At 49.0% G+C, this 24,602-nt stretch overlaps 1 protein-coding gene across 5 annotated transcripts in view; it reads right to left on the bottom strand.

Moving 5' to 3' along the window:
- Nucleotides 1-17,374: 17,374 nt before the first annotated feature.
- ddx11 (DEAD/H (Asp-Glu-Ala-Asp/His) box helicase 11) overlaps nucleotides 17,375-24,602 on the bottom strand; it is a 155,283-nt gene continuing 148,055 nt past the window's right edge. For all 5 annotated transcript variants that reach the window (XM_038780636.1, XM_038780633.1, XM_038780635.1 and 2 more), the window contains exons 25-27: nucleotides 20,288-20,363; nucleotides 18,381-18,535; nucleotides 17,375-18,171 (exon numbers count right to left, since the gene is read on the bottom strand). In XM_038780636.1, the coding sequence (XP_038636564.1) occupies nucleotides 18,130-18,171; nucleotides 18,381-18,535; nucleotides 20,288-20,363 (273 nt within the window). In that variant the 3' untranslated portion in view covers nucleotides 17,375-18,129. The remainder of the gene's footprint in view (nucleotides 18,172-18,380; nucleotides 18,536-20,287; nucleotides 20,364-24,602) is intronic.

Raw genomic sequence — 24,602 nt, 5'->3', positions numbered from 1 at the left:
CTCCATTGCCGCCACCGGAAGTACATCCTATAAAATTCTAACAGGACTAGACAGGGTAGATGCAGGAAGGATGTCCCAATGGTGACAGTGTCCAGAACCAGCGGGTCACAGACTGAAGTTACGGGGTGGATCGTTTAGGACAGAGATGAGGAGAACTTTCTTCGCTCAGAGTGTTCAGCCTGTGGAATTTGTTGCCACAGGAAGTAGTTGAGGCCAAAACATTGAATGTGTTCAGGAAATAGTTATATATGCATAAAACATAGAACAGTACAGCACGGAACAGGCCCTTCGGCCCTCGATGTTGTGCCGAACAATGATCACCCTTCACAGCTCCAGGGTCCCAGGTTCGATTCCGGCTTGGGTCACTGTCTGTGTGGAGTCTGCACATCCTCCCCGTGTGTGCGTGGGTTTCCTCCGGGTGCTCCAGTTTCCTCCCATAGTCCAAAGATGTGCAGGTTAGGTGGATTGGACATGATAAATTGCCTTTAGTGTCCAAAATTGCCCTCAGTGTTGGGTGGGGTTACTGGGTTATGGGGATAGGGTGGAGGTGTTGACCTTGGGTAGGGTGCTCTTTGCAAGAGTCGGTGCAGACTCGATGGGCCGAATGGCCTCCTTCTGCACTGTAAATTCTATGATTTAGCACTTAGTGCGAAGGGGATCAAAGGATATGGGGGGAAAGCGGGTTTAGGCAATTGAGTTGGATGATCAGCCATGACCATAATGAATGGTGGAGTAGGCTCGAAGGAGCCAAATGGCCTCCTCCTGCTCCTATTTTCTATGTTACTAACTTCAAAAAGTTTTTTAAAAATTCATATTTAGGGGATGTGGCCTTTGCCAGCTGGGCCAGCATTTTTTTGCCATCCCTAATTGCCCAACAGAAGGTGGTGGTGAGCTGCCTTCTCGAACCGCTGCAGACCCTGTGCGGGCTCTGGTCCCCAGGCTATAAGGAGGAGAAAGTTCAAAAATGACTTTCAAAGATGCACAAGAACAGAAAGATTAGACATCAAGAAAGAGTGAACAGGCTGAGACTTTGTATTCTGTTTAGAAAAGAGAAGACAGACAAATTTTGATAGATTTTTACAATTTCTGAATAGATTAGGTGTGGAGAGGTTGTTTCCACAAACTACAAGATAATTACTGATAAATACAATCAGGCAAATAAGGAGACATTTCTTTACTCAGTGATTTGAATGTGGAGCTCACGGCCACAGAATGTGGATGAGGCAAATGGCTCAGATGCATTTAAAATGAAATTACATGAGAGAAAAGGATATGTCGGAAGGCTGAGATGAGATAGATGGAAAGGGAAGGAATTCTTGTGTAATATAAACACAAACACAGAAAATGGGGCTGGATTCTTCCCTACCCAGCGGGCAGCCGTACCGGTGCCGAGAAGTGGCGTGAACCAGTCCGGCGTCGGACCGCCTGGAAGGTGTGAAATCCTCTTCACCTCTTCGCCGGGCTATGTCGGCGCCGGGGGAGTTGGTGCCCCGCCAGCCGGCGAAGTGCCTCCACCGGCCGGCGCGAGCTCGCACATGCGCGGGAGTGCCAGTGTGGCATCATCCCAGCGCATGCGCAAGGGGTTTCTTCTCCGTGCCGGCCATGGAAGACTGTTACACCGGCCGGCGCGGAGGGAAAGAGTTCCCCCATGGCATAGGCCCACCCGCGGATCGGTGGGCCCCCATCGCAGGCCGGGTCACCGTGGCCCCCACCCCCACCGTGGCCAGATCCTCTCGCGCCCCCTTAAGGACCCCACAGGCTGCCCGCAGAGCAAGGTCCGGCTGGTATGTACCTGGTATATTTTACACCGTCGGTACGCGCCGAAAACAGGCGGCCACTCGGCCCATCGTTGGCCAGAGAATCACTGGGGGGGGGGGGGGCGCTGCCAACGCCCCCCAACCGGCACGGCGCGCTTTTCACCTCCGCCGAAAAACCGGCACCAGAGAATCCGGCAGCCGGCGTCGGGGCGGGATTCACGCCGCCCCCCCCCCCCCCCCCCCCCCCGGTGATTCTCCGGCCCAGCAGGGGGTCGGAGAATCCAGCCCATAGTCTTTTCCACTGTTGTGTTGACTCAGGAGTATTAACAATCGGACATTCTCTGAACTCCAGTGCTAGTGTCATCTTAAGACAGTAGTGCCAGCGCTGTAGGTGATCTTCACCTTATAGCATTTGAGGGTACATTCTCTGAACTCTGTATTCGCTGAACTCCATACAGGTAATGCTGTACATTCATGTAACTCAATGCCAGCGCTGTACATTCCCTGAATTTGATAGTGTCAGCGTTGCCTGAATTCAGGAATGTTAGTGCTGTTGTGTTCTGTGAAATCAATTGCTGGCCTAACAATAGCTGGATCAAATGACATTCTGAGCAATGAGTCAGATGACTATTGTACTCCCTCTTTTTAATGGTCAGAATAAGCTGTTCTCTCAATCACACGTCAGTGGGGTCAGGAAACACTGCTGCGTGCTTCCAGCATTTTCTCTTTTGTTTTGAGGCTTCCAGCACCCACTGTATGTTGCTTTGATTATGTCAAAGAATGTTTGATGGTTGAATGATTTGATGCAAATATGTGTGATTCCCAAACTGGTGCAAATAGCTGAATTTCATATAATTTACACAAATTCTGCACGAAGTAGGCCATTCGGCCCATCGAGTCTACACTGGCTCTTGGAAAGAGTAACCTACCCAAGCCCACACCTCCACCCTATCCCCATAACCCAGTAACCCCACCCAATACTAAGGGCAATTTTGGACAATAAGGGCGATTTAGCATAGCCAATCCACCTAACCTGCACATCTTTGGACTGTGGGAGGAAACCGGAGCACCCGGAGGAAACCCACGCACACACGGGGAGGATGTGCAGACTCCGCACAGACAGTGACCCAAGCCTGGAATCGAACCTGGGACCCTGGAGCTGTGAAGCAATTGTGCTAACCACTATGCTACCGTGCTGCCCATTAATTACCCATGGGGAAATCAAGACTGCTGGAAATTGGAAATCAAATGACAATTCCAGAATCATTCAAAGGCATCTGTGGTGAAAGTGAGACACAAGGGGCTGAATTCTCCGCCCCGCCTCGCCACATTATAGTTTCCCTCCGCTGGGCAGCATATTGGGCAGCATGGTAGCACACGTGAATAGCACTGAGGCTTCACAGAGCCAGGATCCCAGGTTCGATTCCCTGCTGGGTCACTGTGCGGAGTCTGCACGTTCTTCCCGTGTCTGCGTGGGGTTCCTCCGGGTGTTCCGGTTTCCTCCCAAAGTCCAAAGACGTGCAGGATAGGTGGATTGGCCATGCAAAATTGCCCTTAGTGATCAAAAAGGTTAGGAGGGGTTATTGGGTTACGGGAATAGGGTGGAAGTGAGGGCTTCAGTGGGCCGGTGCAGACTTGATGGACTGAATGGCCTCCTTCTGCACTGTATGTTCTATGTTCAATGCCGGCAGGATGCTCTGTTACGCCAGCCGGTCAATGGGGTTTCCCATTATGGGGCAGCCCCACGCTGTCGGGAAACCCCCGGGCTGCTGGCAAAATGGAGCATCCCGACGACAGAGAATCCAACCCAAGATCATTGGAAATCAGAGCAGGTGGCTCTCTGCTGAAGAGAATTCCAAAGACTAATGACCGTCTGAGAGAAAACACTCCTCTGCATCTCTATTTTAAATGGGAGTCCACTTATTTTGAAACTGTGTCCTCCCCAGTTATAGATTCCCCCACAGGAGGAAACATCCTCCCGGCATTCAGCCTGTCAGGAGTTAACGGGTGAGATTTTAACTCACTCAATACCCATTCAATTGCACAAATAAAACAGAACCTATTATTTTGGGTCATTGACCGTTTATGAGAAGTGGATTATGTGGGAGACAAACAGATTTTCAATGAGTGGAGAACCAGTGTAAAGTAGGCTGGTGGGGTTGGGACTGGAAAGGGAAAACATCTGTGATAAGATAGAGGACAGGAGGACAAAGAACAAAGAAATGTACAGCACAGGATCAGGCCCTTCGGCCCTCCAAGCCTGTGCCGATCATGATGCCCTAACTAAAAAAAACCTTCTGCCCTGACTCTGTTCATATCCCTCTGTTTCCCTATTCATGTATCCATCCAGATGCTTCTTAAATGTTGCTCATGTGCCTGTTTCCACCGCATCCTCTGGCAGCATGTTCCAGGCACCCACCACACTCGGCAAGAAAATTTGATGATGCACAGAATTACTCAGGGTACCCAGTCACTCACTCAATATGGGCAGGATTTCACAGAGTAACAATAGTCACTCATTCAATATGGACAGTATTTCAGAGTCACATTACTCACTCAATATGGGCAGTATTCCTCAGAGTAACAATACTTTCGCAATGTGGACAGTATAGACATTCTAGGGGTTACTATTGACCAGAAACTGAACTGGATAAGCCATATACTGTGGCTACAAGTGCAGGTCGGAGGCGGGGAATTCTGCAGAGAATAAGAACATAAGAACATAAGAACTGGGAGCAGGAGTAGGCCATCTGGCCCCTCGAGCCTGCTCCGCCATTCAATGAGATCATGGCTGATCATTTGTGGACTCAGCTCCACTTTCCAGCCCGAACACCATAACCCTTAATCCCTTTATTCTTCAAAAAACTATCTATCTTTAACTTAAAAACATGTAATAAAGGGGCCTCAATTGCTTCACTGGGCAAGGAATTCCATAGATTCACAACCCTTTGTAACACCTCCTGACTCCCCAAAACCTGTCTTATCACCGACAGAACACATGTCAGGAGTGTGATGGAATACTCCCCACTTGCCTGGATGAGTGCAGCTCCAACAACACTCAAGAGGCTCAACACTATCCAGGACAAAGCCGCCCACTTGATTGGCACCTCTTCCACAAACATTCACTCCCTCAATTACTGATGCACATTCATAGCAATAAAAACCATCTACAAGATGCACCGCAGGCGCTCACCCTGGCTCCTTCTCAACACCTTCCAAATGCACAACCACCGCCATCTAGAAGGACAAGGGCAGCAGGTTCATGGGAACCCCACCACCTGGAAGTTACCCCCCCCCCCCCACCCCCTCACCATCCTGACTTTTTCTGCTACTCTCCAGTCCTGTGATGCCAGGTCTATCCCAATGAACGTGATGGTAGTGCGACATAATACAATAAAGGGTAGCCTCAATGTGAAGACGTGTCTGTCTCCAAAAGAACTGTGGTGGTCACTCCTACCAATACTGTCCTGGGCAGATGCATCTGTACCTGGCAGGTTGATGAGGATGTTCTCCCCTCTTGTTGGTTCACTCACCACCTACCACGGCCTCTCATGTCCTTGAGGACTTGACCAGCTACCGAGCTACCGAGCCACTCTTGATGATGGACATTGAAGTACCCCACCCAGAGTACATTCTGTACCCTTTCCACCTTCTTTGCTTCCTCCAACTGGTGTTCAACATGGTGGAGTATTGATTCATCACCTGAGGGGTTGGGGTAGTGAGACCTCATGGGGTCCAGACCAATGTTGAGGACTCCCAGTGCAATTCTCTTGCAACTGTGCCACCTCTATTGGGTCTGTCCAGCTGGTGGCATACCAAGGAATAGTGATGGTGGTCTGAGACATTCTGTGAATGGACAGGCTTGCCCTGTCTGTGAGACAGCTCTCCCAATTTTGGGACAAGGTCCCGATGTTAGTGAGGCGGACTTTGCAGGGACGGTTGTTGTTTCTGCTTCCAAGATTGACACCGGCTTGTCTCCAGTTTCATTCATTTTTGTAGGCTTTGTAGACCTTGGATACAACTGCAACTTGTAGGCCTGACCAGTTAATTCCAATTCTCTTCCCACAGTTTAGTGGTCACTAAGGCAGAGTCTTGTCTGTTTACATAGCTAGTCATTCCTGAACAGATCACTAGTCTGTCACAAGAGACGTATAGCTTGAGGGACGCCACTCGCCATCAAGTGTGGCTAACAAGCCAGTGGCATGTATTTGAAGGTTGACACACTCAACCTGTGTGACCGTGTTATAAACGCCTTCTTTGGACTTCACTGGGACTCAAACCCAGAGATTCTGGCTCATGGAACACAAACATTACTCACTGCGCCGCAAGACGGCCCAAACGAGGTAAGGATGACACATTCCCTAAAGGGCATTCGTGAACCAGACGGGTTTTTACAATAATCACCAATGGCTTCATGGTCATCATTAGACTTATTAATTCCGATTTTTTACTTGCCGTAGTGGGATATGACCTGGGTCCCAAGATCTCTGGATTACTAGTCAAGCGCCAATACCACTACGCCACTGTTTCCCCTCTATTTCAGAATTCTAGCCGGAAGATGAAAATTCCACTCCCTCGAGAGGCCGGTCGGCGGCCGCTCGCAGCGTCCCAGTGATTCCACTCCCAATGGTCAGGGACGCTGACAGAAAAACAGATACAAGGACAGCAGTGGCACAGCTGCTCTGTCTGCAGAATGACAGGGATCAGAGGCTGCGGAGAGGGCATCTCTGCACAATGTCCTCTGCCAAAATTGAGCTTTTGAGAGCGACAGAAGGCTCTCTGGCATGCCAGCCACTGCATCTAACCACTCAATGCACCAATCTGAATGCCTTCAAAGGCTCTCATTTTGCAATCCAGCCAGTTCTATATCGCTGTTCTATCATCACCACGTATAACAATTTCTGCTTGCACCACTCTCGTGAGCAGCAATATCCAGGTCATTATCACTCGCTGCATGAAAAAGTTCTTCCTCACCTCCCCTTTAGTCCTTGTACGATCAGCTAATGGAACAGTTTATCTATGCTTACCTGATTCAAATCGGTCACAATCCTGCCCCCTCTATCAAGTCTCCTCTTAATCTCTCAATTGGACACAATTATCTCTAACCAGCGTCTTGTAAGAGTCCTTCCTGTTTATTCCGTTTCTGTTACTTTTGCCATTACATTTTGATCCACGGGTGTTTAATGGGCCTGTGAATTGAAGGCAGCTTATACCTTTCATTCAAACGGAGGGATCTCGAAGGCTGTGCTGATTTAAATTGGTGATTGCCGATGGACCAGCACCAATGACAGAGATTGGCTGGCATCAGTGATGACTCAGTTTGATTGATTTGGCTGGTGGCCAATGAATTGGCCCAAACTGCTGTACTCTACCCAGTAACAGGTGCTGATTGGATCTGATCCCATTGGAATGTTTCAGACTTTGACGGTTGAGTTGTTGGTTTGAGTTTGACTCCTGGCTGCTGAGAGGAAGGACTGCTGTCCTCTCCGCTTCAGTTTTCTCTAGAAAGACTGTGAATCCCCCCCCCACCCCCCGGCCGCTGAATTCTCTGGCGCCGGAGATTTGGCGGGAGCGGAAATCGCGCCGGTCGGCGGCCGCTCGCAGCGTCCCAGTGATTCTCCGGCCCGTGATGGGCCAAAGTCCCGCCCATTCTATGCGAGTCCCACGGGTATAAATTAGACTAGGTCCCTTACCGGCGGGACCTGGCGGCGCGGGCAGACTCCAAGGGCGATCTGCCCCGGGGAGGTGCCCCCACGGTGGCCTGGCCCGCGATCAGGGCCCACCAATCCGCAGGTGGGCCTGTGCCATGGGGGCACTCTTTTCCTATGTGGTCCTCTGCGATGGCCGGTGCGAAGGTGAAACCCCCGCTGCGCATGCGCGGGTACGATGTCAGTAGCCGCTGACTCTCCAGCGCATACGCGCACCCGCACCGACTGGCGGAGTCCCTTCAACACCGGCTGGCGTGGCGCCAAAGGCCTTCCACGCCGGCCGGTGGGGCGCAAACCACTCCGGTGCCGGTCTAGCCCCTGAAGGGGCGGAGGATTCCGCACCTTTGGGGCTGGCCGACGGCAAAGTGGTTCACGCCACTCCATCCCGCCGGGTACGAGAGAATCCCACCCTGTGTTTCTGAACTGGCAAGGAGCCTGGATGAATCTATGTACAGGAGAACCATTACAGGCTGTGCAAGAACCGACCAAGTCTCCAGAAAAGGCAGAGGCCTGGAAATAAACCATGAATTGGAAGCAAGGTTTTGGGTACAGCAAAGGGGCTTCTCCAGGAAAAGGTGGAAGTAATATATTTATAAACTATTAAGAAGATCATTTAAGGCTGTAAACCAAGGACCTTAATCTACAAGCGTGGTGAGGAAATTGTGCTAAAGAACTGCCACGCAGACACGGGCAGAACATGCAGACTCCGCACAGACAGTGACCCAAGCCGGGGTCCTGGCGCTTGGCAGCATCAGTGCTAACCACAGGGCCGGCCCAAGGTACTGGCAACTCGGGCAGTCGCCCGGGGCACCATGTGCTAGGGGGCGCCAGAGACTCGGGTCCCGCGCATGCGCAGTTGGGCCGGTGCCAACCAGCGCATGCGCGGTGGCCGCCCTCCCCCAGGGCGGCCCCTTCCGCCCCCCCCTCCGACTCCCCCCGTCCGCCGCCCCCCCCTCTGTCTGCCCCCCCTCCGTCTGCCCCCCCCCTCTGTCCGCCCCTCCACTCCGTCCGCCGCGCCCCCTCCGTCCCCCCCTCCGTCCCCCTTCCGTCCGCCCCCCCCCCCGCCCCCCCTGGCCCCGCCCCCCCCCCCTCGGCCCCACCCCCCTCCCTCGGCCCCCCCCCCTCGGCCCCCCTCCCTCCCTCCGCCCCCCCCCCCGCCCCCCTCGGCCCGCCCCCCTCGGCCACGGGTCCGCCCCCCCCCTCGGCCCCGCCTCCCCCCCCCTCGGTCCCCCCCCCGAAGGGCGCCGAAGTTCAGTTTGCCCGGGGCGCCAGCAACCCTTGGGCCGGCGCTGGCTAACCACTGTGCTGCCCATATTCTTTGCTAACCACAGTACATCCTGTCACCTTCCAGGATCTCTGCGCATGAAGCTTCAGGCCGTCTGTCCCTGCCTACATTTTATAACTGTGCCACTAATTCTGTACTGCTATCCTTATCCTTTCTGTCAAACGGCATCACTTCACAGTTCTCATTCCATCTGCCACTTGTCTGCCCTTCTGCCAGCCTATGCCACCATGCAGTTTATTGGTATCATTCTCACACTTTACCTCCAAATTTGGTACAAAATCGAAAATACTGGAAATATTCAGCTGGTATAACAATATCTGTGGATGGAATGAGTTCATATTTTAGGTTGTTTCGGTTTGGACGACTGAAGTCTGGTTCTCTCCCACAGATGCTGAGTTGATCAACATTTTCCATTTTTATTTCAGATCCCTAGCATCCCGAGGTGGGACCAGTACAAACCTGACGGTCTGCACCTGGGCAGGACGCGAACTGATATGTTTGCTAGAGCTGTTGGGGAGGGTTTAAAGGAATGTGGCAGGGGGATGGGAACCACTGCAGGAAGTCGGAAGGTAGTAAAACAGGGACAGAAACAAAAGCAGTAAGGGGGAAAGTGTAAGGCAGAGAATACATAGTCAAAAATCAAAAAGGGCGACAGTACAAGGTACAGTGACTGAGGGGAGCTCAGTGAATAGGCCCAGTAATACGAAAAGGAATAACACGGAAAGTAAAAACATAAATTGTAAGCGATGCGGCAGGTTGTTACAGGAAGATATGGGTTCAACGACAAGGAAAATTAGGAGAAAAGTTAAGAGGAAATGTAACTTAGGCAAGGTTACTGATCGAGTTGTTAAGATTCAAAACAGAGGTATAAAAGCAAACATAAGTGTACTTTACCTGAATGCTCGCAGTATTCGGAATAAAGTAAATGAGTTGATGGCACAAATCATCGTGAATGACTATGATTTAGTGGCCATTACTGAAACATGGTTAAAGGATGGTCACGACTGGAAGTTAAATATCCGAGGGTATCAATCTATCCGGAAGGACAGAGTGGATGGTAAGGGAGATGTTGTAGCTCTGTTATTTAAGGATGACATCCGGGCAATAGTGAGGGATGACATTGGTGTTATGGAGGATAAGGTTGAATCCATTTGGGTGGAAATCAGGAATAGTAAGGCGAAAATGTCACTGATAGGAGTAGTCTATCGGCCACCAAATAGTAACATTATGGTGGGGCAGGCAATAAACAAAGAAATAACTGATGCAGTTAACTGGTACAGCAGTTATCATGGGGGATTTTAATCTACATGTTGATTTGTTTAACCAGGTTGGTCAAGGCAGCCTTGAAGAGGAGTTTATAGAATGTTTCCTAGAACAGTATGTAATGGAACCTACGAAAGAACAAGCGGTCCTAGATCTGGTCCTGTGTAATGAGACAGGATTCATTAATAATCTCATAGATAGGGATCCTCTCGGAAGGAACGATCACAATATGGTGGAATTTAAATACAGATGGAGGGTGAGAAGGTAAAATCAAACACTAGTGTTTTGTGCTTAAACAAAGGAGATTACAATGGGATGAGAGAAGACTAGGGGCAGCAGGGTAGCATGGTGGTTAGCATAAATGCTTCACAGCTCCAGGGTCCCAGGTTCGATTCCCGGCTGGGTCACTGTCTGTGTGGAGTCTGCACGTCCTCCCCCTGTGTGCGTGGGTTTCCTCCGGGTGCTCCGGTTTCCTCCCACAGTCCAAAGATGTGCGGGTTAGGTGGATTGGCCATGCTAAATTGCCCGTAGTGTCCTAATAAAAGTAAGGTTAAGAGTTGGGTTACGGGTATAGGGTGGATACGTGGGTTTGAGTAGGGTGATCATGGCTCGGCACAACATTGAGGGCCGAAGGGCCTGTTCTGAGCTGTACTGTTCTATGTTCTACTAGCTAAGGTGGACTGGGAGCAAATACTTTATGGTGAAACAGTCGAGGAACAGTGGAGAACCTTCCAAGCAATTTTTCACAGTGCTCAGCAAAGGTTTATATACCAACAAAAAGGAAGGACGGTAGAAAGAGGGAAAATCGACCGTGGATATCTAAGGAAATAAGGGAGAGTATCAAATTGAAGGAAAAGCATACAAAGTGGCAAAGATTAGTGGGAGACTAGAGGACTGGGAAATCTTTAGGGGGCAACAGAAAGCAACAGAAAGCTACTAAAAAAGCTATAAAGAAGAGTATGATAGATTATGAGGTAAACTTGCTCAGAATATAAAAACAGATAGTAAAAGTTTCTATAAATATATAAAACAAAAAAGAGTGGCTGAGGTAAATATTGGTCCTTCAGAGGATGAGAAGGGAGACTTAATAATGGGAGGTGAGGAAATGGCTGAGGAACTGAACAGGTTTTTTGGGTCGGTCTTCACAGTGGAAGACACAAATAACATGCCAGTGACTGATAGAAATGAGGCTATGACAGGTGAGGACCTTGAGATGATTGTTATCACTAAGGAGGCAGTGATGGGCAAGCTAACCAGGCTAAAGGTAGACAAGTCTCCTGGCCCTGATGGAATGCATCCCAGAGTGCTAAAAGAGATGGCTAGGGAAATTACAAATGCACTAGTGATAATTTACCAAAATTCACTAGACTCTGGGGTTGTCCCGGCGGATTGGAAATTAGCAAACGTGACACCACTGTTTAAAAAAGGAGGTAGACAGAAAGAGGATAATTATAGGCCAGTGAGCTTAACTTTGGTAGTAGGGAAGATGCTGGAATCTATCATCAAGGAAGAAATAGCGAAGCATCTGGATGGAAATTGTCCCATTGGGCAGACGAAGCATGGGTTCATAAAGGGCAGGTCATTCCTAACTAATTTAGTGGAATTTTATGAGGACATTACCAGTGCAGTAGATAAGGAGGAGCCAATGGATGTGGTATATCTGGATTTCCAGAAAGCCTTTGACAAGGTGCCACACAAAAGGTTGCTGCATAAGATAAAGATGCATGGCATTAAGGGTAAAGTAGTAGCATGGATAGAGGATTGGTTAATTAATAGAAAGCAAAGAGTGGAGATTAATGGGTGATTCTCTGGTTGGCAATCAGTAGCTAGTGGTGTCCCTCAGTGATCAGTGTTGGGCCCACAATTGTTCACATTACATAGATGATTTGGAGTTGGGGACCAAGGGCAATATGTCCAAGTTTGCAGATGACACTAAGATGAGTGGTAAAGCAAAAAGTGCAGAGGATACTGGAAGTCTGCAGAGGGACTTGGATAGGTTAAGTGAATGGGCTAGGGTCTGGAATACAATGTTGACAAATGTGAGGTAGAACATAGAACATTACAGCGCAGTACGGGCCCTTCGGCCCTCGATGTTGCGCCGACCTGTGAAACCATCTGAAGCCTATCCATTTTCATCCATATGTCTATTCAGTGACCACTTAAATGCCCTTTAAGTTGGCGAGTCCACTACTGTTGCAGGCAGGGCGTTCCACACCCCTACTACTCTCTGAGTAAAGAAACTGCCTCTGACATCTGTCCTATATCTACTACCCCTCAATTTAAAGCTATGTCCCCTCGTGTTGGTCATCACCATCCGAGGAAAGAGACTCACTGTCCACCCTATCTAACCCTCTGACTATCTTATGTCTATATTAAGTCACCTCTCAGCCTTCTCCTCTCTAACGAAAACAACCTCAAGTCCCTGAGCCTTTCCTCATAAGACCTTCCCTCCATACCAGGCAACATCCTAGTAAATCTCCTCTGAACCCTTTCCAAAGCTTCCACATCCTTCCTATAATATGGTGACCAGAACTGCACGCAGTACTCCAGGAGCGGCCGCACCAGAGTTACGTATAGCTGCAGCATGACCTTCTGGCTCTGAAACTCAATCCCCCTACTGATAAAGGCTAGCACACCATATGCCTTCTTAACAGCCCTATTAACCTGGGTGGTAACTTTGAGGGATTTATGTACCTGGATGCCGAGATCTCTCTGTTCAACTACACTACCAAGAATCTTGCCATTAGCCCCGTACTCTGCATTTCTGTTACTCCTTCCAAAGTGAACCACCTCACACTTTTCCGCATTAAACTCCATCTGCCGCCTCTCAGCCCAGCTCTGCAGCTTATCCATGTCCCTCTGTATCCTATAACATCCTTCAGCACTATCCACAACTCCACCGACCTTCGTGTCATCTGAAAATTTACTAACCCATCCTTCTACATCCTCTTCCAGGTCATTTATAAAAATGACAAACAGCAGTGGCCCCAAAACAGATCCTTGCGGTACACCACTAGTAACTGAACTCCAGGATGAACATTTGACATCAACCACCACCCTCTGTCTTCTTTCAGCTAGCCAATTACTGATCTAAACCACTAAATCACCTGCAATCCCATACTTCCATATTTTCTGCAATAGCCTACCGTGGGGAACCTTATCAAACGCCTTACTGAAATCCATATACACCACATCAACCGCTTTACCCTCATCCACCTGTTTGGTCACCTTCTCAAAAAACTCGATAAGGTTTGTGAGGCATGACCTACCGTTCACAAAACCGTGTTGACTATCGCTAATCAACATGTTCTTTTCAAGATGATTATAAACCCTATCTCTTATAACCTTTTCCAACATTTTACCCACAACCGAAGTAAGGCTCACAGGTCTACAATTACCAGGGTTGTCTCTATTCCCCTTCTTGAACAAGGGGACAACATTTGCTATCCTCCAGTCTTCCGGCACTATTCCTGTCAACAAAGACGACATAAAGATCAAGGACAAAGGCTCTGCAATCTCCTCCCTGGCTTCCCAGAGAATCCTAGGATAAATCCCATCTGGCCCAAAATTGCTAACACCTCCTCCTTGTGAACCTCAATTCCATCTAGCCCGGTCGACTGAACCTGAGTATTCTCCTCGACAACATTGTCTTTCTCCAGTGTAAACACTGACGAAAAATATCCATTTAACACTTCCCCTATCTCCTCTGATTCCACACACAACTTTCCACTACTATCCTTGATTGGCCCTAATCTTACTCTAGTCATTCTTTTGTTCCTGATATACCTATAGAAAGCCTTAGGGTTTTCCTTGATCCTATCCGCCAACGACTTTTCGTGTCCTCTCCTCGCTCTTCTTAACTCTCCCTTTAGGTCCTTCCTGGCTAACTTGTAACTCTCAAGTGCCCTAACTGAGCCTTCATGTCTCATTCTAACATAATGTGGAGATGCCGGCGTTGGACTGGGGTGAGCACAGTAAGAAGTCTTACAACACCAGGTTAAAGTCCAACAGGTTTGTTTCAAACATGAGCTTTCGGAGCGGAGCTGCGCTCTGAAAACTCGTGTTTGAAACAAACCTGTTGGACTTTAACCTGGTGTTGTAAGACTTCTTACTGTGCTCATCCTAACATAAGCCTTCTTCTTCCTCTTGACAAGTGCTTCAACTTCCTTAGTAAACCACGGTTCCCTTGCTCGACAACTTCCTCCCTGCCTGACAGGTACATACTTATCAAGGACATGCAGTAGCTGTTCCTTGAAAAGCTCCAAATTTCGATTGTACCCATCCCCTGCAGTTTCCTTCCCCATCCTATACATCCTAAATCTTGCCGAATAGCATCATAATTGCATTTCCCCCAGCTATAATTCTTGCCTTGCGGTATATACCTATCCCTGCCCATTGCTAAAGTATACATAACCGAATTGTGATCACTATCACCAAAGTGCTCACCTACATCTAAATCTAACACCTGGCCGGGTTCATTACCCAGTACCAAATCCAATGTGGCCTCGCCCCCTGTTGGCCTGTCTACATACTGTGTCAGAAAACCCTCGAGCACACACTGCACAAAAACTGACCCATCTATAGTACTCGAACTATAGTATTTCCAGTCAATATTTGGAAAGTTAAAGTCCCCCATAACAACCCTGTTACTCTCGCTCCTGTCGAGAATAATCTTTGCAATCCTTTCCTCTACATCTCTGGAACTATTCGGAGGTCTATAGACAACTCCCAACAGGGTGACCTCTCTTCTCCTGTTCCTAACCTCGGCCCATACTACCTCAGTAGACGAGTCCTCAAACGTCCTTTCTACCGCCGTAATACTTTCCTTGATTAACAATGCCACACACCCCCCCTCTTTTACCATCTTCTCTGTTCTTACAGAAACATCTAAATCCTGGAACCTGCAACAACCATTCCTGTCCCTGCTCTACCCATGTCTCCGAAATCGCCACAACATCGAGATCCCAGGTACCAACCTATGCTGCAAGCTCACCCACCTTATTCCGGATGCTCCTGGCGTTGAAGTAGACACACTTCAAACCAGCGTCTTGCTTGCCAGTGCCCTCTTTCGAACTTTTAACCTTATCCCTGACCTCACTACTCTCAACATCCTGTACACTGGGACTAAAATTTAGGTTCCCATCCCCCTGCTGAATTAGTTTAAACCCCCCCCGAAGAGCACTAGCAAATCTCCCCCCCCCCCCCCACCCCAGGATATTGTTACCCCTCTGGTTCAGGTGAAGACCATCCTGTTTGTAGAGGTCCCACCTACCCCAGAATGAGCCCCAATTATCCAGGAAACCAAAACCCTCCCTCCTGCACCATCCCTGTAGCCACGTGTTCAACTCCTCTCTCTCCCTATTTCTCACTTCGCTAGCACGTGGCACGGGTAACGTCCCAGAGATAACAACTCTGTTTGTTCTAGCTCTCAGCTTCCGCCCTAGCTCCCTGAATTTCTGTCTCAAATCCCCATCTCTCTTCCTACCTATGTGGACCACGACTTGGGGCTGCTCTCCCTCCCCCTTAAGGATCCCAAAAACACGATCAGAGACATCACGAACCCTGGCACCTGGGAGGCAACGCACCAACCGTGAGTCTCTTTCGTTCCCACAGAACCTCCTGTCTGTTCCTCTAACTATGGAGTCCCCAATGACAAGTGCTCTGTTCCTCTTCTCCCTTCCCTTCTGAGCAACAGGGACAGACTCTGTGCCAGAGACCTGTGCCCCGTGGCTTACCCCTGGTAAGTCGTCCCCCGCAACAGTATCCAAAAAGGTTATCCATTTTGGTACAATAACAGCAAAAGGGATTATTATTTAAATGGAAAAATATTAAAACATGCTGCTGTGCAGAGACCTGGGTGTGCTAGTGCATGAGTCGCAAAAAGTTGGTTTACAGGTGATTAAGGCGGCAAATGAAATTTTGTCTTTCATTGCTAGAGGGATGGAGTTTAAGACTAGGGAGGTTATGCTGCAATTGTATAAGGTGTTAGTGAGGCCACACCTGGAGTACTCAAGGCTGATCATTAAAATATTGTTGACTCTGTTGTTCAATGCCCTCCTCCATTGTTTCTAGTGATACCAGTGGCTTCTGACACAAACATTAATGTTTCTACCTGAAGAGATGGGACCGATAATGAATGTCGAGGAGCTAGTGAGAGCAGGGCGATGTGGTCAATCCCTGGAGAATGCCTTATTGGGGATCTGCTGATGTCTTTTTGTATAAACTGGTACTCCTCTGAATCCACACGCTTCTCTTATTAGTTTCCTGGGCCTCAGCCCCCTATTGATTGGGCCCACCTCCTCCCGGACCTCCACAGCCACACAGACTAGGTGTTCTGCTTTCGGGCCTCTGTGCCCACAATGACTGCGTCCATCGCCTCCATGCTCATATAAATTGGGCCTACAATTTATGTTATGGTTATGCTGCAATTGTATAAGGTGTTAGTGAGGCCACACCTGGAGTATTGTGTTCAGTTTTGGTCTCCTTACCTGAGAAAGGACGTACTGGCGCTGGTGGCTGTGCAGAGGAGATTCGCAGAGGTTAATCCCAGAGCTGAAGGGGTTGGATTATGAGGAGAGGTTGAGTAGACTGGGATTGTACTCTTTGTAATTTAGAAGGATGAGGGGGGATGTTATAGAAACATATAAAATTATGAAAGGAATAGATAGGATAGATGTGGGCCGGTTGTTTCCACTGGCAGGTGAAAGCAGAACGAGGGGGTTTAGCCTCAAAATAAGGGGAAGTAGATTTAGGACTGAGTTTAGGAGGAACTTCTTCACCCAAAAGGTTGTGAATCTATGGAATTCCTTGCCCAGTGAAGCAGTTGAGGCTCCTTCATTAAATGTTTTTAAGATAAAGATAGATCGTTTTTTGAAGAGTAAAGGGATTAAGGGTTATGGTGTTCGGGCCGGAAAGTGGAGCTGAGTCCGCGAAAGATCAGCCATGATCTCATTGAATGGCGGAGCAGGCTCCAGATGGCCTACTCCTGCTCCTAATTCTTATGTTATGCTCATCTGCAGTATTTTGCTTTTATCCACATTTGGCATAATTGGCAAACTTCGAAATTTTACTCTTTTATAGCACACTCTCATTCTGCTGGGCAGGTGTCGGTTCGTCGGTGCCTGAAGGCAGAAGCTGAGAGAAGGTTGAAGTGAGGGAAGGAAGAGGTGAGTGCAAAGCAACAGATCCACCAGTAACTTGCAAATCATGCCAGACAAAGTAGTTACTCTCTTAAGAGGAGCAAATGCTACAAATATGCCACACTTTCCTCTGTATTTCAGATTTCCAGCATCTGTAGTATTTTGCTTTTGCTCTTCTTAGGAAGAATTGGTAGTAAAATAAAAATGATCCGTGCTTCAATATTTGTAATGATTTACCTTTATTGTCACACAAAACCTGGAAACCTAAACCCACGTTCAATGCCTCTCTGTGTCAATCCCATGGTTTTGTATTCGTCCTTCTTGGGTTTTGTTCCACAGTTTACAAATTTGATATTCCCTCTCTTTCTTCCTCCTGGGCTCTGTTGCCTTTGCTATGTGCTCTCACCTGCAAGACATGGGCACCCGAATAGCTGACAGAATCCTTCAGAGGTTGGGATACAGGATTACCACACTGTTATAACCTGCCTGAATACTATTGGCTGGGGACTAATGGGTATCCCATAATGTATTTTAGAGGGTATAAGCTCCCCCAATGAGGGGGGGAATCATTAGCAGTCACACCTGTGTAAATAGAGCTGGCCAGTGTGGTACCAGTTAGAGTAGTGAAGCAGTGGTGAAGACTACTGTTGTGTATATATAATTGTAAATAAAATTATTTTCTTTTGACTCTACAAAGCCATGCTGGATTCTTTGTGGCCCTCACAAAACACACAAACAACGCCACCTCGATCTTTAATTATTGAGAGAGTCAGCAAAGAGGATAGAAACATTTCTCACAAAGCACTCAACCGATAAATATCATCACAAGAAAGCCAACAGAAGTAAAAAAAATTATTCGAATCAACTTTACTTCATTTTTATACAATTGAGAAAGGCCTATGTAACTGAGGAAATGGCTTGAAGCAGGTAAAATTCATGAGTAAAGCTGCTGTAAACATAGCAGTGGTCTCTTTCAGCTACTCCACCGCATCTCCACAGATCTTCTTGTCTCGGAAGAACTGCAACACATAAATAAATCATGGAGTCTTGTTAAGTATTTAATGCAACACTAATCTGGACTCTTCCTCAAATTAAGTGGTTGCATTAAGGGAGCATCATTTTTGAAACCAATGAGTTACATTTAATTCTCTCAACTATACATAGGAAGAATCTCCATATTGTCTACATAGGCTGACTGGTGCCAAATGCAACATCTCAGTTGACCCACCTTTCCAATGGCTTTAAGGACGGGCCCAAAAGAGGTTTCTGCATGCGTTTGTCCTTTAATCCAAGTTGGCAACTTGCTAAGAATGCTGGGCCGGGTGTAGCGATGGTCCAGTAGCACAATAGTAGCATAGTCCTCTCGGTGACGGATGGCTCGCCCTGTCAATAGCACAGTGCAGGAACAAAAGAATGCTCACTCACAGTTTCATTACCAATGTGTTGCACGACAGCCTCAGAAACTACAAACCTCTCCAACCCCCACAGGCTTCTTTCAAGTCAGTAAACCATTTCAATAGGTTTCTCTACAACCTGTTACAGAGACTGGTCTCTGTCACAGTCCCCACTTAATGTCAATTTGGCTGATTTATGGTTACAGGTTGTTTGCAATAAATCCCCAATTGTAAACCAATTCAGATTCAACAAGACTTATGCGAGAACGAAGACCTTAGATGGTGAATTCAAATGATTTATTTAACTGTGATAGAAGACTGTGATAATGCCCAAGGACGAAAGTCAACGGATTCAGTCCTCTTGATGCTTAGCTGGAGGGATCATGGAGGGAGATAAAGAAGCTAGTGGCATGGTGCAATGACAACAATCTCTCCCTCACGTCAGCAAAACTCAGCTGGTAATCGACTTCAGGAAGTGAATTGTGGAGATGGTTGACAGCTTCAAATTACCTAGGTGTACACATCCACCAACAATCTGTCCTGGTCCACCCACGTCGACGCTATTACCAGGAAAGCACAAAAGCGCCTCTGCTTACTCAGGAAACTAAGGAAATTCGGTAAGTCTACATTGACTCTCCCCAATTTTTACTGATGCACCATAGAAAGCATCCTATCTGGCTGCATCACAGCCTGGTATGGCAACTGCTCGGCCCAAGACTGTAAGAAACTACAGAGAGTCGTGAACATAGCCCAGTCCATCATACAAACTCGCCTCCCATCCATTGACTCTGTCTACACCTCCCGCTGCCTTAGAAAGCGGGCAGCATAATCAGAGACCCCTCCCACCCGGGCTATTCTCTCTTCCAACTTCTTCCATAGGGCAGGAGAAACAAAAGTCTGAGAACATGCACTAACAGGTTCAAAAACAGCTTCTTCCCCACTGTTACCAGACTCTGACCTTCTCATGGACTGAACTGATCTCTTCACACATCTTCTCTACTGATTAGTACTACATTACGTAGACTTCACCCGATGCCTGTGCCTATGTATTTAAATTGTGTATTCATCCTATGTCCCTTATTTGTTTCCATGCATGGAACGATCTGCCTGGACTCTACGCAGAGCAGTACTTATCACTGTACCTCGGTACACGTGACAATCAATCTAAATACTTACGGCTAAATCAAATAGACAGTCAGACTGCACAGCAGCAGTGAAGGGGTTGAGAGTAGAGATGGATTGCAAGAGCTGAGTGCTATCTATACAAGCATGGAGATTGGCGTCTGTCGGCTGATGTTGTTGCCTCAGCTGTATGCTGCCCTCAGGTAAAGGAGAAAACCAAGGATAGATCCTTGGGGAATTCCAAGGGCAATAGTGCAGGGATGAGCCGCCAGGCCATTGCTGGTAATGCGAGTGTCATAACGACAAGCATCTTGTGTTTGAACACCGCCACCCCCACCCACCCTAACCCCCCCCCTCGCTATGTTTTTTTTTAAGGGGCAGTTTAGCGTAGCCAATTTGCAGAGTTTTGGGTTGTGGGGGTGAGACCCACGTGGGGAGAATGCGCAAACTCCACACCGACAGTGAGCGAGGTCAGGGTCAAACCGGGTCCTCGGCACCGTGAGGCAGCAGTGCTAACCACTGCTCCACCCGTCCCCAGTGCTATGTTAATACATTCCAGTATCTTCTCTACTTAACTGGGTTCTCCTTGGTCCAGTGTCCATGTTACACAGTCACTTACCTATAGACTGGTTTACTGCTTTCATGCAGAGATTTTCCACAAGTAATTTTCCTGGACTTGTCCCACCAGTTTTTGGCTGTAGAATTCAAATATAAAGATTAATGAGGAAGATATCTTATTTATTTCTTCACAGTTCCATTCCACTTTACAAACCCCTGCCTCCTGTTGAAACCACATTACAAACCCCCTCCCCATTCCTGCCCCCTCCCGCCACACCGATCCAGACCACATTACAATCTGCCCCCCACCCCGGTGTAGACCACATTACAAACCACAGCCCCTCCCCGGTGCAGACTACATTACAATCCACCCCTACCCCGGTGCAGCATATTACAAGCCACCCCCACCACGGTCCAGATCACATTACAATCCACCCCACCACGGTCCAGACCACATTACAATCCACCCCCACCACGGTCCAGGCCACATTACAATCCATCCCCATCCTGGTGCAGACCACATTACAATCCACCCCCACCACGGTCCAGACCACATTACAATCCATCCCCATCCTGGTGCAGACCACATTACAATCCACCCCCACCCCGGTCCAGACCACATTACAATCCACCCCCACCACGGTCCAGACCACATTACAATCCATCCCCATCCTGGTGCAGACCACATTACAATCCACCCCCACCACGGTCCAGACCACATTACAATCCATCCCCATCCTGGTCCAGACCACATTACAATCCACCCCCACCCCAGTCCAGACCACATTACAATCCACCCCCACCACGGTCCAGACCACATTACAATCCATCCCCATCCTGGTGCAGACCACATTACAAACCCCCTCGGTTTAAGACCACATTAGAAGCCACACCCACTGATCCAAACCACATTACAAACCCCCTCCCTCCTGCCACACCAGTCCAGACCACATTACAAACCTCCTCCCCATTTCTGCCACACCGCTTCAGACCGCACTACAAACCACAGCCCCTCCCCGGTGCAGACCACATTACAAACCATGCCCATCCTGGTGCAGACCACATTACAAACCCCCTTGGTTTAAGACAACATTAGAAGCCACACCCGCTGATCCAGACCACATTACAAATCACACCTCTGCTCTCGACCACATCATAAATCATACCCTAGTTCTAGATCACATTACAAGTATCAATTTGCCCATGTTTCAAACAGAAAGAAAGTGGCTGCTATAGAAGGTCAAAGTTACACAATGTAAATAAATGAGGATAGCAGTTTGCAGGGTTTCATTTTTAAACAGAAGAAAACAGCAGACTGCTGCCCTCAATGAGAAATCAATTATTACAAAAAGTTGGCAAAATAGTAAAAATAACCTTGCATTTATATAGTCCCTTTCATCACCACCTTGTCCCAAAGCTCTTTGCAACAATTTAGAAAACACAACAGCCAATTTGAGCACATCAAGCTGCAACAAAAAATACGATAATGATCAGATAAAGGGCGGGATTCACTGTTTGGGAGACGATCTGAGTTGCACCAGTTACGATCCCTTTGCGGTCGTAAAGCGGGAAGAAATTTAGTATTCCATGCCATGCAAATTTTTGCATGGTGTGGAATACCGAAGGATTCCCTGGGAATCCTACAATTGGGCCCCACCACAAATTCCACCCCCCTCCCCAAGGACCTCCTGCCTAAAAGAACCATCGCTCCCTCCCCCTAGAAAACTGGCCCGTCTAGAAGCTAGAGAGTAGTCCAGGCCGGGGGGAAGTATTATAGCTATTATACTTACCTTGCAGCTCCAGGAGTCCATTCCTGGAAGGAGAGCAGCTGTATCTGCGCCTGGTCCCCACAGATCCATTGTGTGCAGGCCATTCATAGCTTTCTAGTAGCATGTGCTTGACAGCTCATAAAAACCATCTGGAGCTTTGCTCATTCATTTCCTTTCATGCTTCAGTGACCTAGGTGGCGAAACCCCAATTTTTGTAAACATTGACCACATCAAAGAGATATAGGTACAGTGAAATCACAACCGTGAGTGATTGGAATGCATTCATATCTCTTTGATGTAACAAAGGGGTCCCTGTGGGGGGGGGGGGGGGGGGGGGGGGGAACCTCCCAATCCCTGTGGAGGGGCGGTCTCCCCCTGTGGAGGAGGGGGGGGGGGGAATTCTCCGACCCGTGTGGAGGGGCGGTCTCCCCCTGTGGAGGAGGGAGGGGGGGGTGGGGAATTCTCCGACCCCACACTGGGTCGGAGAATCGCCGGCAGGTGGCGCGAATCGTGCCATGCTGCCAGCACAAGATTCTCCGCAGAGCGGAGAATTGGCGCCGCCGGTCATGGACCGCTCTACGTGGTCGGCTCGCTGATTCTCTGGCCCGGATGGGCCGAGCGGCGGTAAGAAAAGAGCCGAGTCCTGCCGGCGCCGTTCTAACCTGCTCTGGGCCGGCGGGACCTTGGCGTGTAAGGGTCGGGTGGCGGCCTGTGGGGTGGGTCCGACCGTGGGGGGGGGAGGGGGCCTCATATGTGGCCTGGCCCGCAATCAGGGCCCACCGATCAGCGGGCCGACCTCTGTAGCTTGGGGCGTCCTTTCCTACACGTCGGCGCCTGTAGTCCTGCGCCATGTTGCGTCGGGGCCGGCACGTTGAAGGAAGCCGCTCTGCATGCGAGCGTTGCCGCCGGTGCCACTGCGCATGTCCTCATTGGCGCCGACGCAACTGCGCATGCGCGGATCCTGCGGCGCAGTTCGCGCCGGGATCTGCAGCTGTAGCAGCGTGAACCTCTCCAGCGCCGTGCTGGCCCCCTTGGAAGGGCCAGAATGAATTGTGGAAGTGGCCCGCGAACGCCGCCACGCCAACGCCAATGGTGCAGATTCCCCGCTCTGCGGAGAATTGCGTGCTGGCATCGGAGCAGCGTGGCGTGATTTGCACGGCCCGCCGGCGATTCTCCAACAGCGTGGACACTGCCGCGGGATTGGAGAATCCCGCCCGGGGTCTCCCTGTCCCCATCGCAGTGGTTCCTGTGGATGGGGTTTCCCCACCACAGAAGCCCCTGTGGAGGGGGGGTCTCCCAATCACCAATCCCTGTGGAGGGAGGAGGATCTCCCTATCACACTGTGGAGGGGGGGTCTCCCTATTATGGGGGTCCGATCATCCTTGTACTTGGGGTGCGGGGCACCCAGGTAATCCAGGGGTTTGGGGGGCTGCTGTGTGGTACAGGAGAATCCAGCCCAATGTGTTTTAGTGATGTTGACTGAGGGGTAAAGATTGGCCAGGAAGATGTGATAACTTCCCTGCCCTTCAAAACAGTGACATGTGATCTCTGTGTCTACCTTACCAGGCAGATAACTCCTAGATCCTATGGCATTACTGCACTCATCCAGCAGTAGGTAGGGTTATACGTGGCTGAATTGACTGAGGTCAGATTGCCCCCTCCATTCCTGTGCAGGGAAATGATGTGCAGAATGCTTGCCCTTTGGGAATCATAAAACAGGGTGATTCAGCAGCTCTACAAATGGCTGCTGTGATACTAGATACACTCTGGGATTTGAAATCATTGAACTTATTGAAATGAAAGCAGGAAATTTCCACTTTTAAAACATAGCATTGTGTTTAAGCCACACAGCTTAGGGATCCAGATTTAATTCTGCCCTTGGTGTCCTGTGTGGAGTTTATACATTCGCCCCGTGTCTGTGTGGGTTTCCTCCGGTTTCCTCCCACAGTCCAAAGATAGAACAAACAACAAAGAAAAGTACTGCACAGGAACAGGCCCTTCGGCCCTCCAAGGCCGTGCCGACCATGCTGCCTGTCTAAACTAAAATCTTCCACACTTCCTGGGCCCGTACCCCTCTATTCCCATCCTATTCATGTATTTGTCAAGATGCCCCTTAAATGTCACTGTCATCCCTGCTTCCACCACCACCTCCAGCAGCGAGTTCCAGGCACCCACTACCCTCTGTGTAAAAAAACTTGCCTCGTACATCTCCTCTAAACCTTGCCCCTCGCATCTTAAACCTATGCCCCCTAATAATTGACCCCTCTACCCTGGGGAAAAGCCTCTGACGATCCACTCTGTCTATGCCCCTCATAATTTTGTAGACTCTATCAGGTCGCCCCCTCAACTTCCGTCGTTCCAGTGAGAACAAACCGAGTTTATTCAACTGCTCCTCATAGCTAATGCCCTCCATACCAGGCAACATCCTGGTAAATCTCTTCTGCACCCTCTCTAAATCCTCCACATCCTTCTGGTAGTGTGGCGACCAGAATTGAACACCAAACTCCAAGTGTGGCCTCACTAAGGTTCTATACAGCAGCAACATGACTTGCCAATTCTTATACTCAATGCCCCGGCCAATGAAGGCAAGCATGCCGTATGCCTTCT

The sequence above is a fragment of the Scyliorhinus canicula genome, chromosome 20 (genome assembly GCF_902713615.1).
Source record: "Scyliorhinus canicula chromosome 20, sScyCan1.1, whole genome shotgun sequence".
Taxonomy (NCBI): Eukaryota; Metazoa; Chordata; class Chondrichthyes; order Carcharhiniformes; family Scyliorhinidae; genus Scyliorhinus; species Scyliorhinus canicula.
This window is presented reverse-complemented; position numbering and strand designations above follow the sequence as displayed.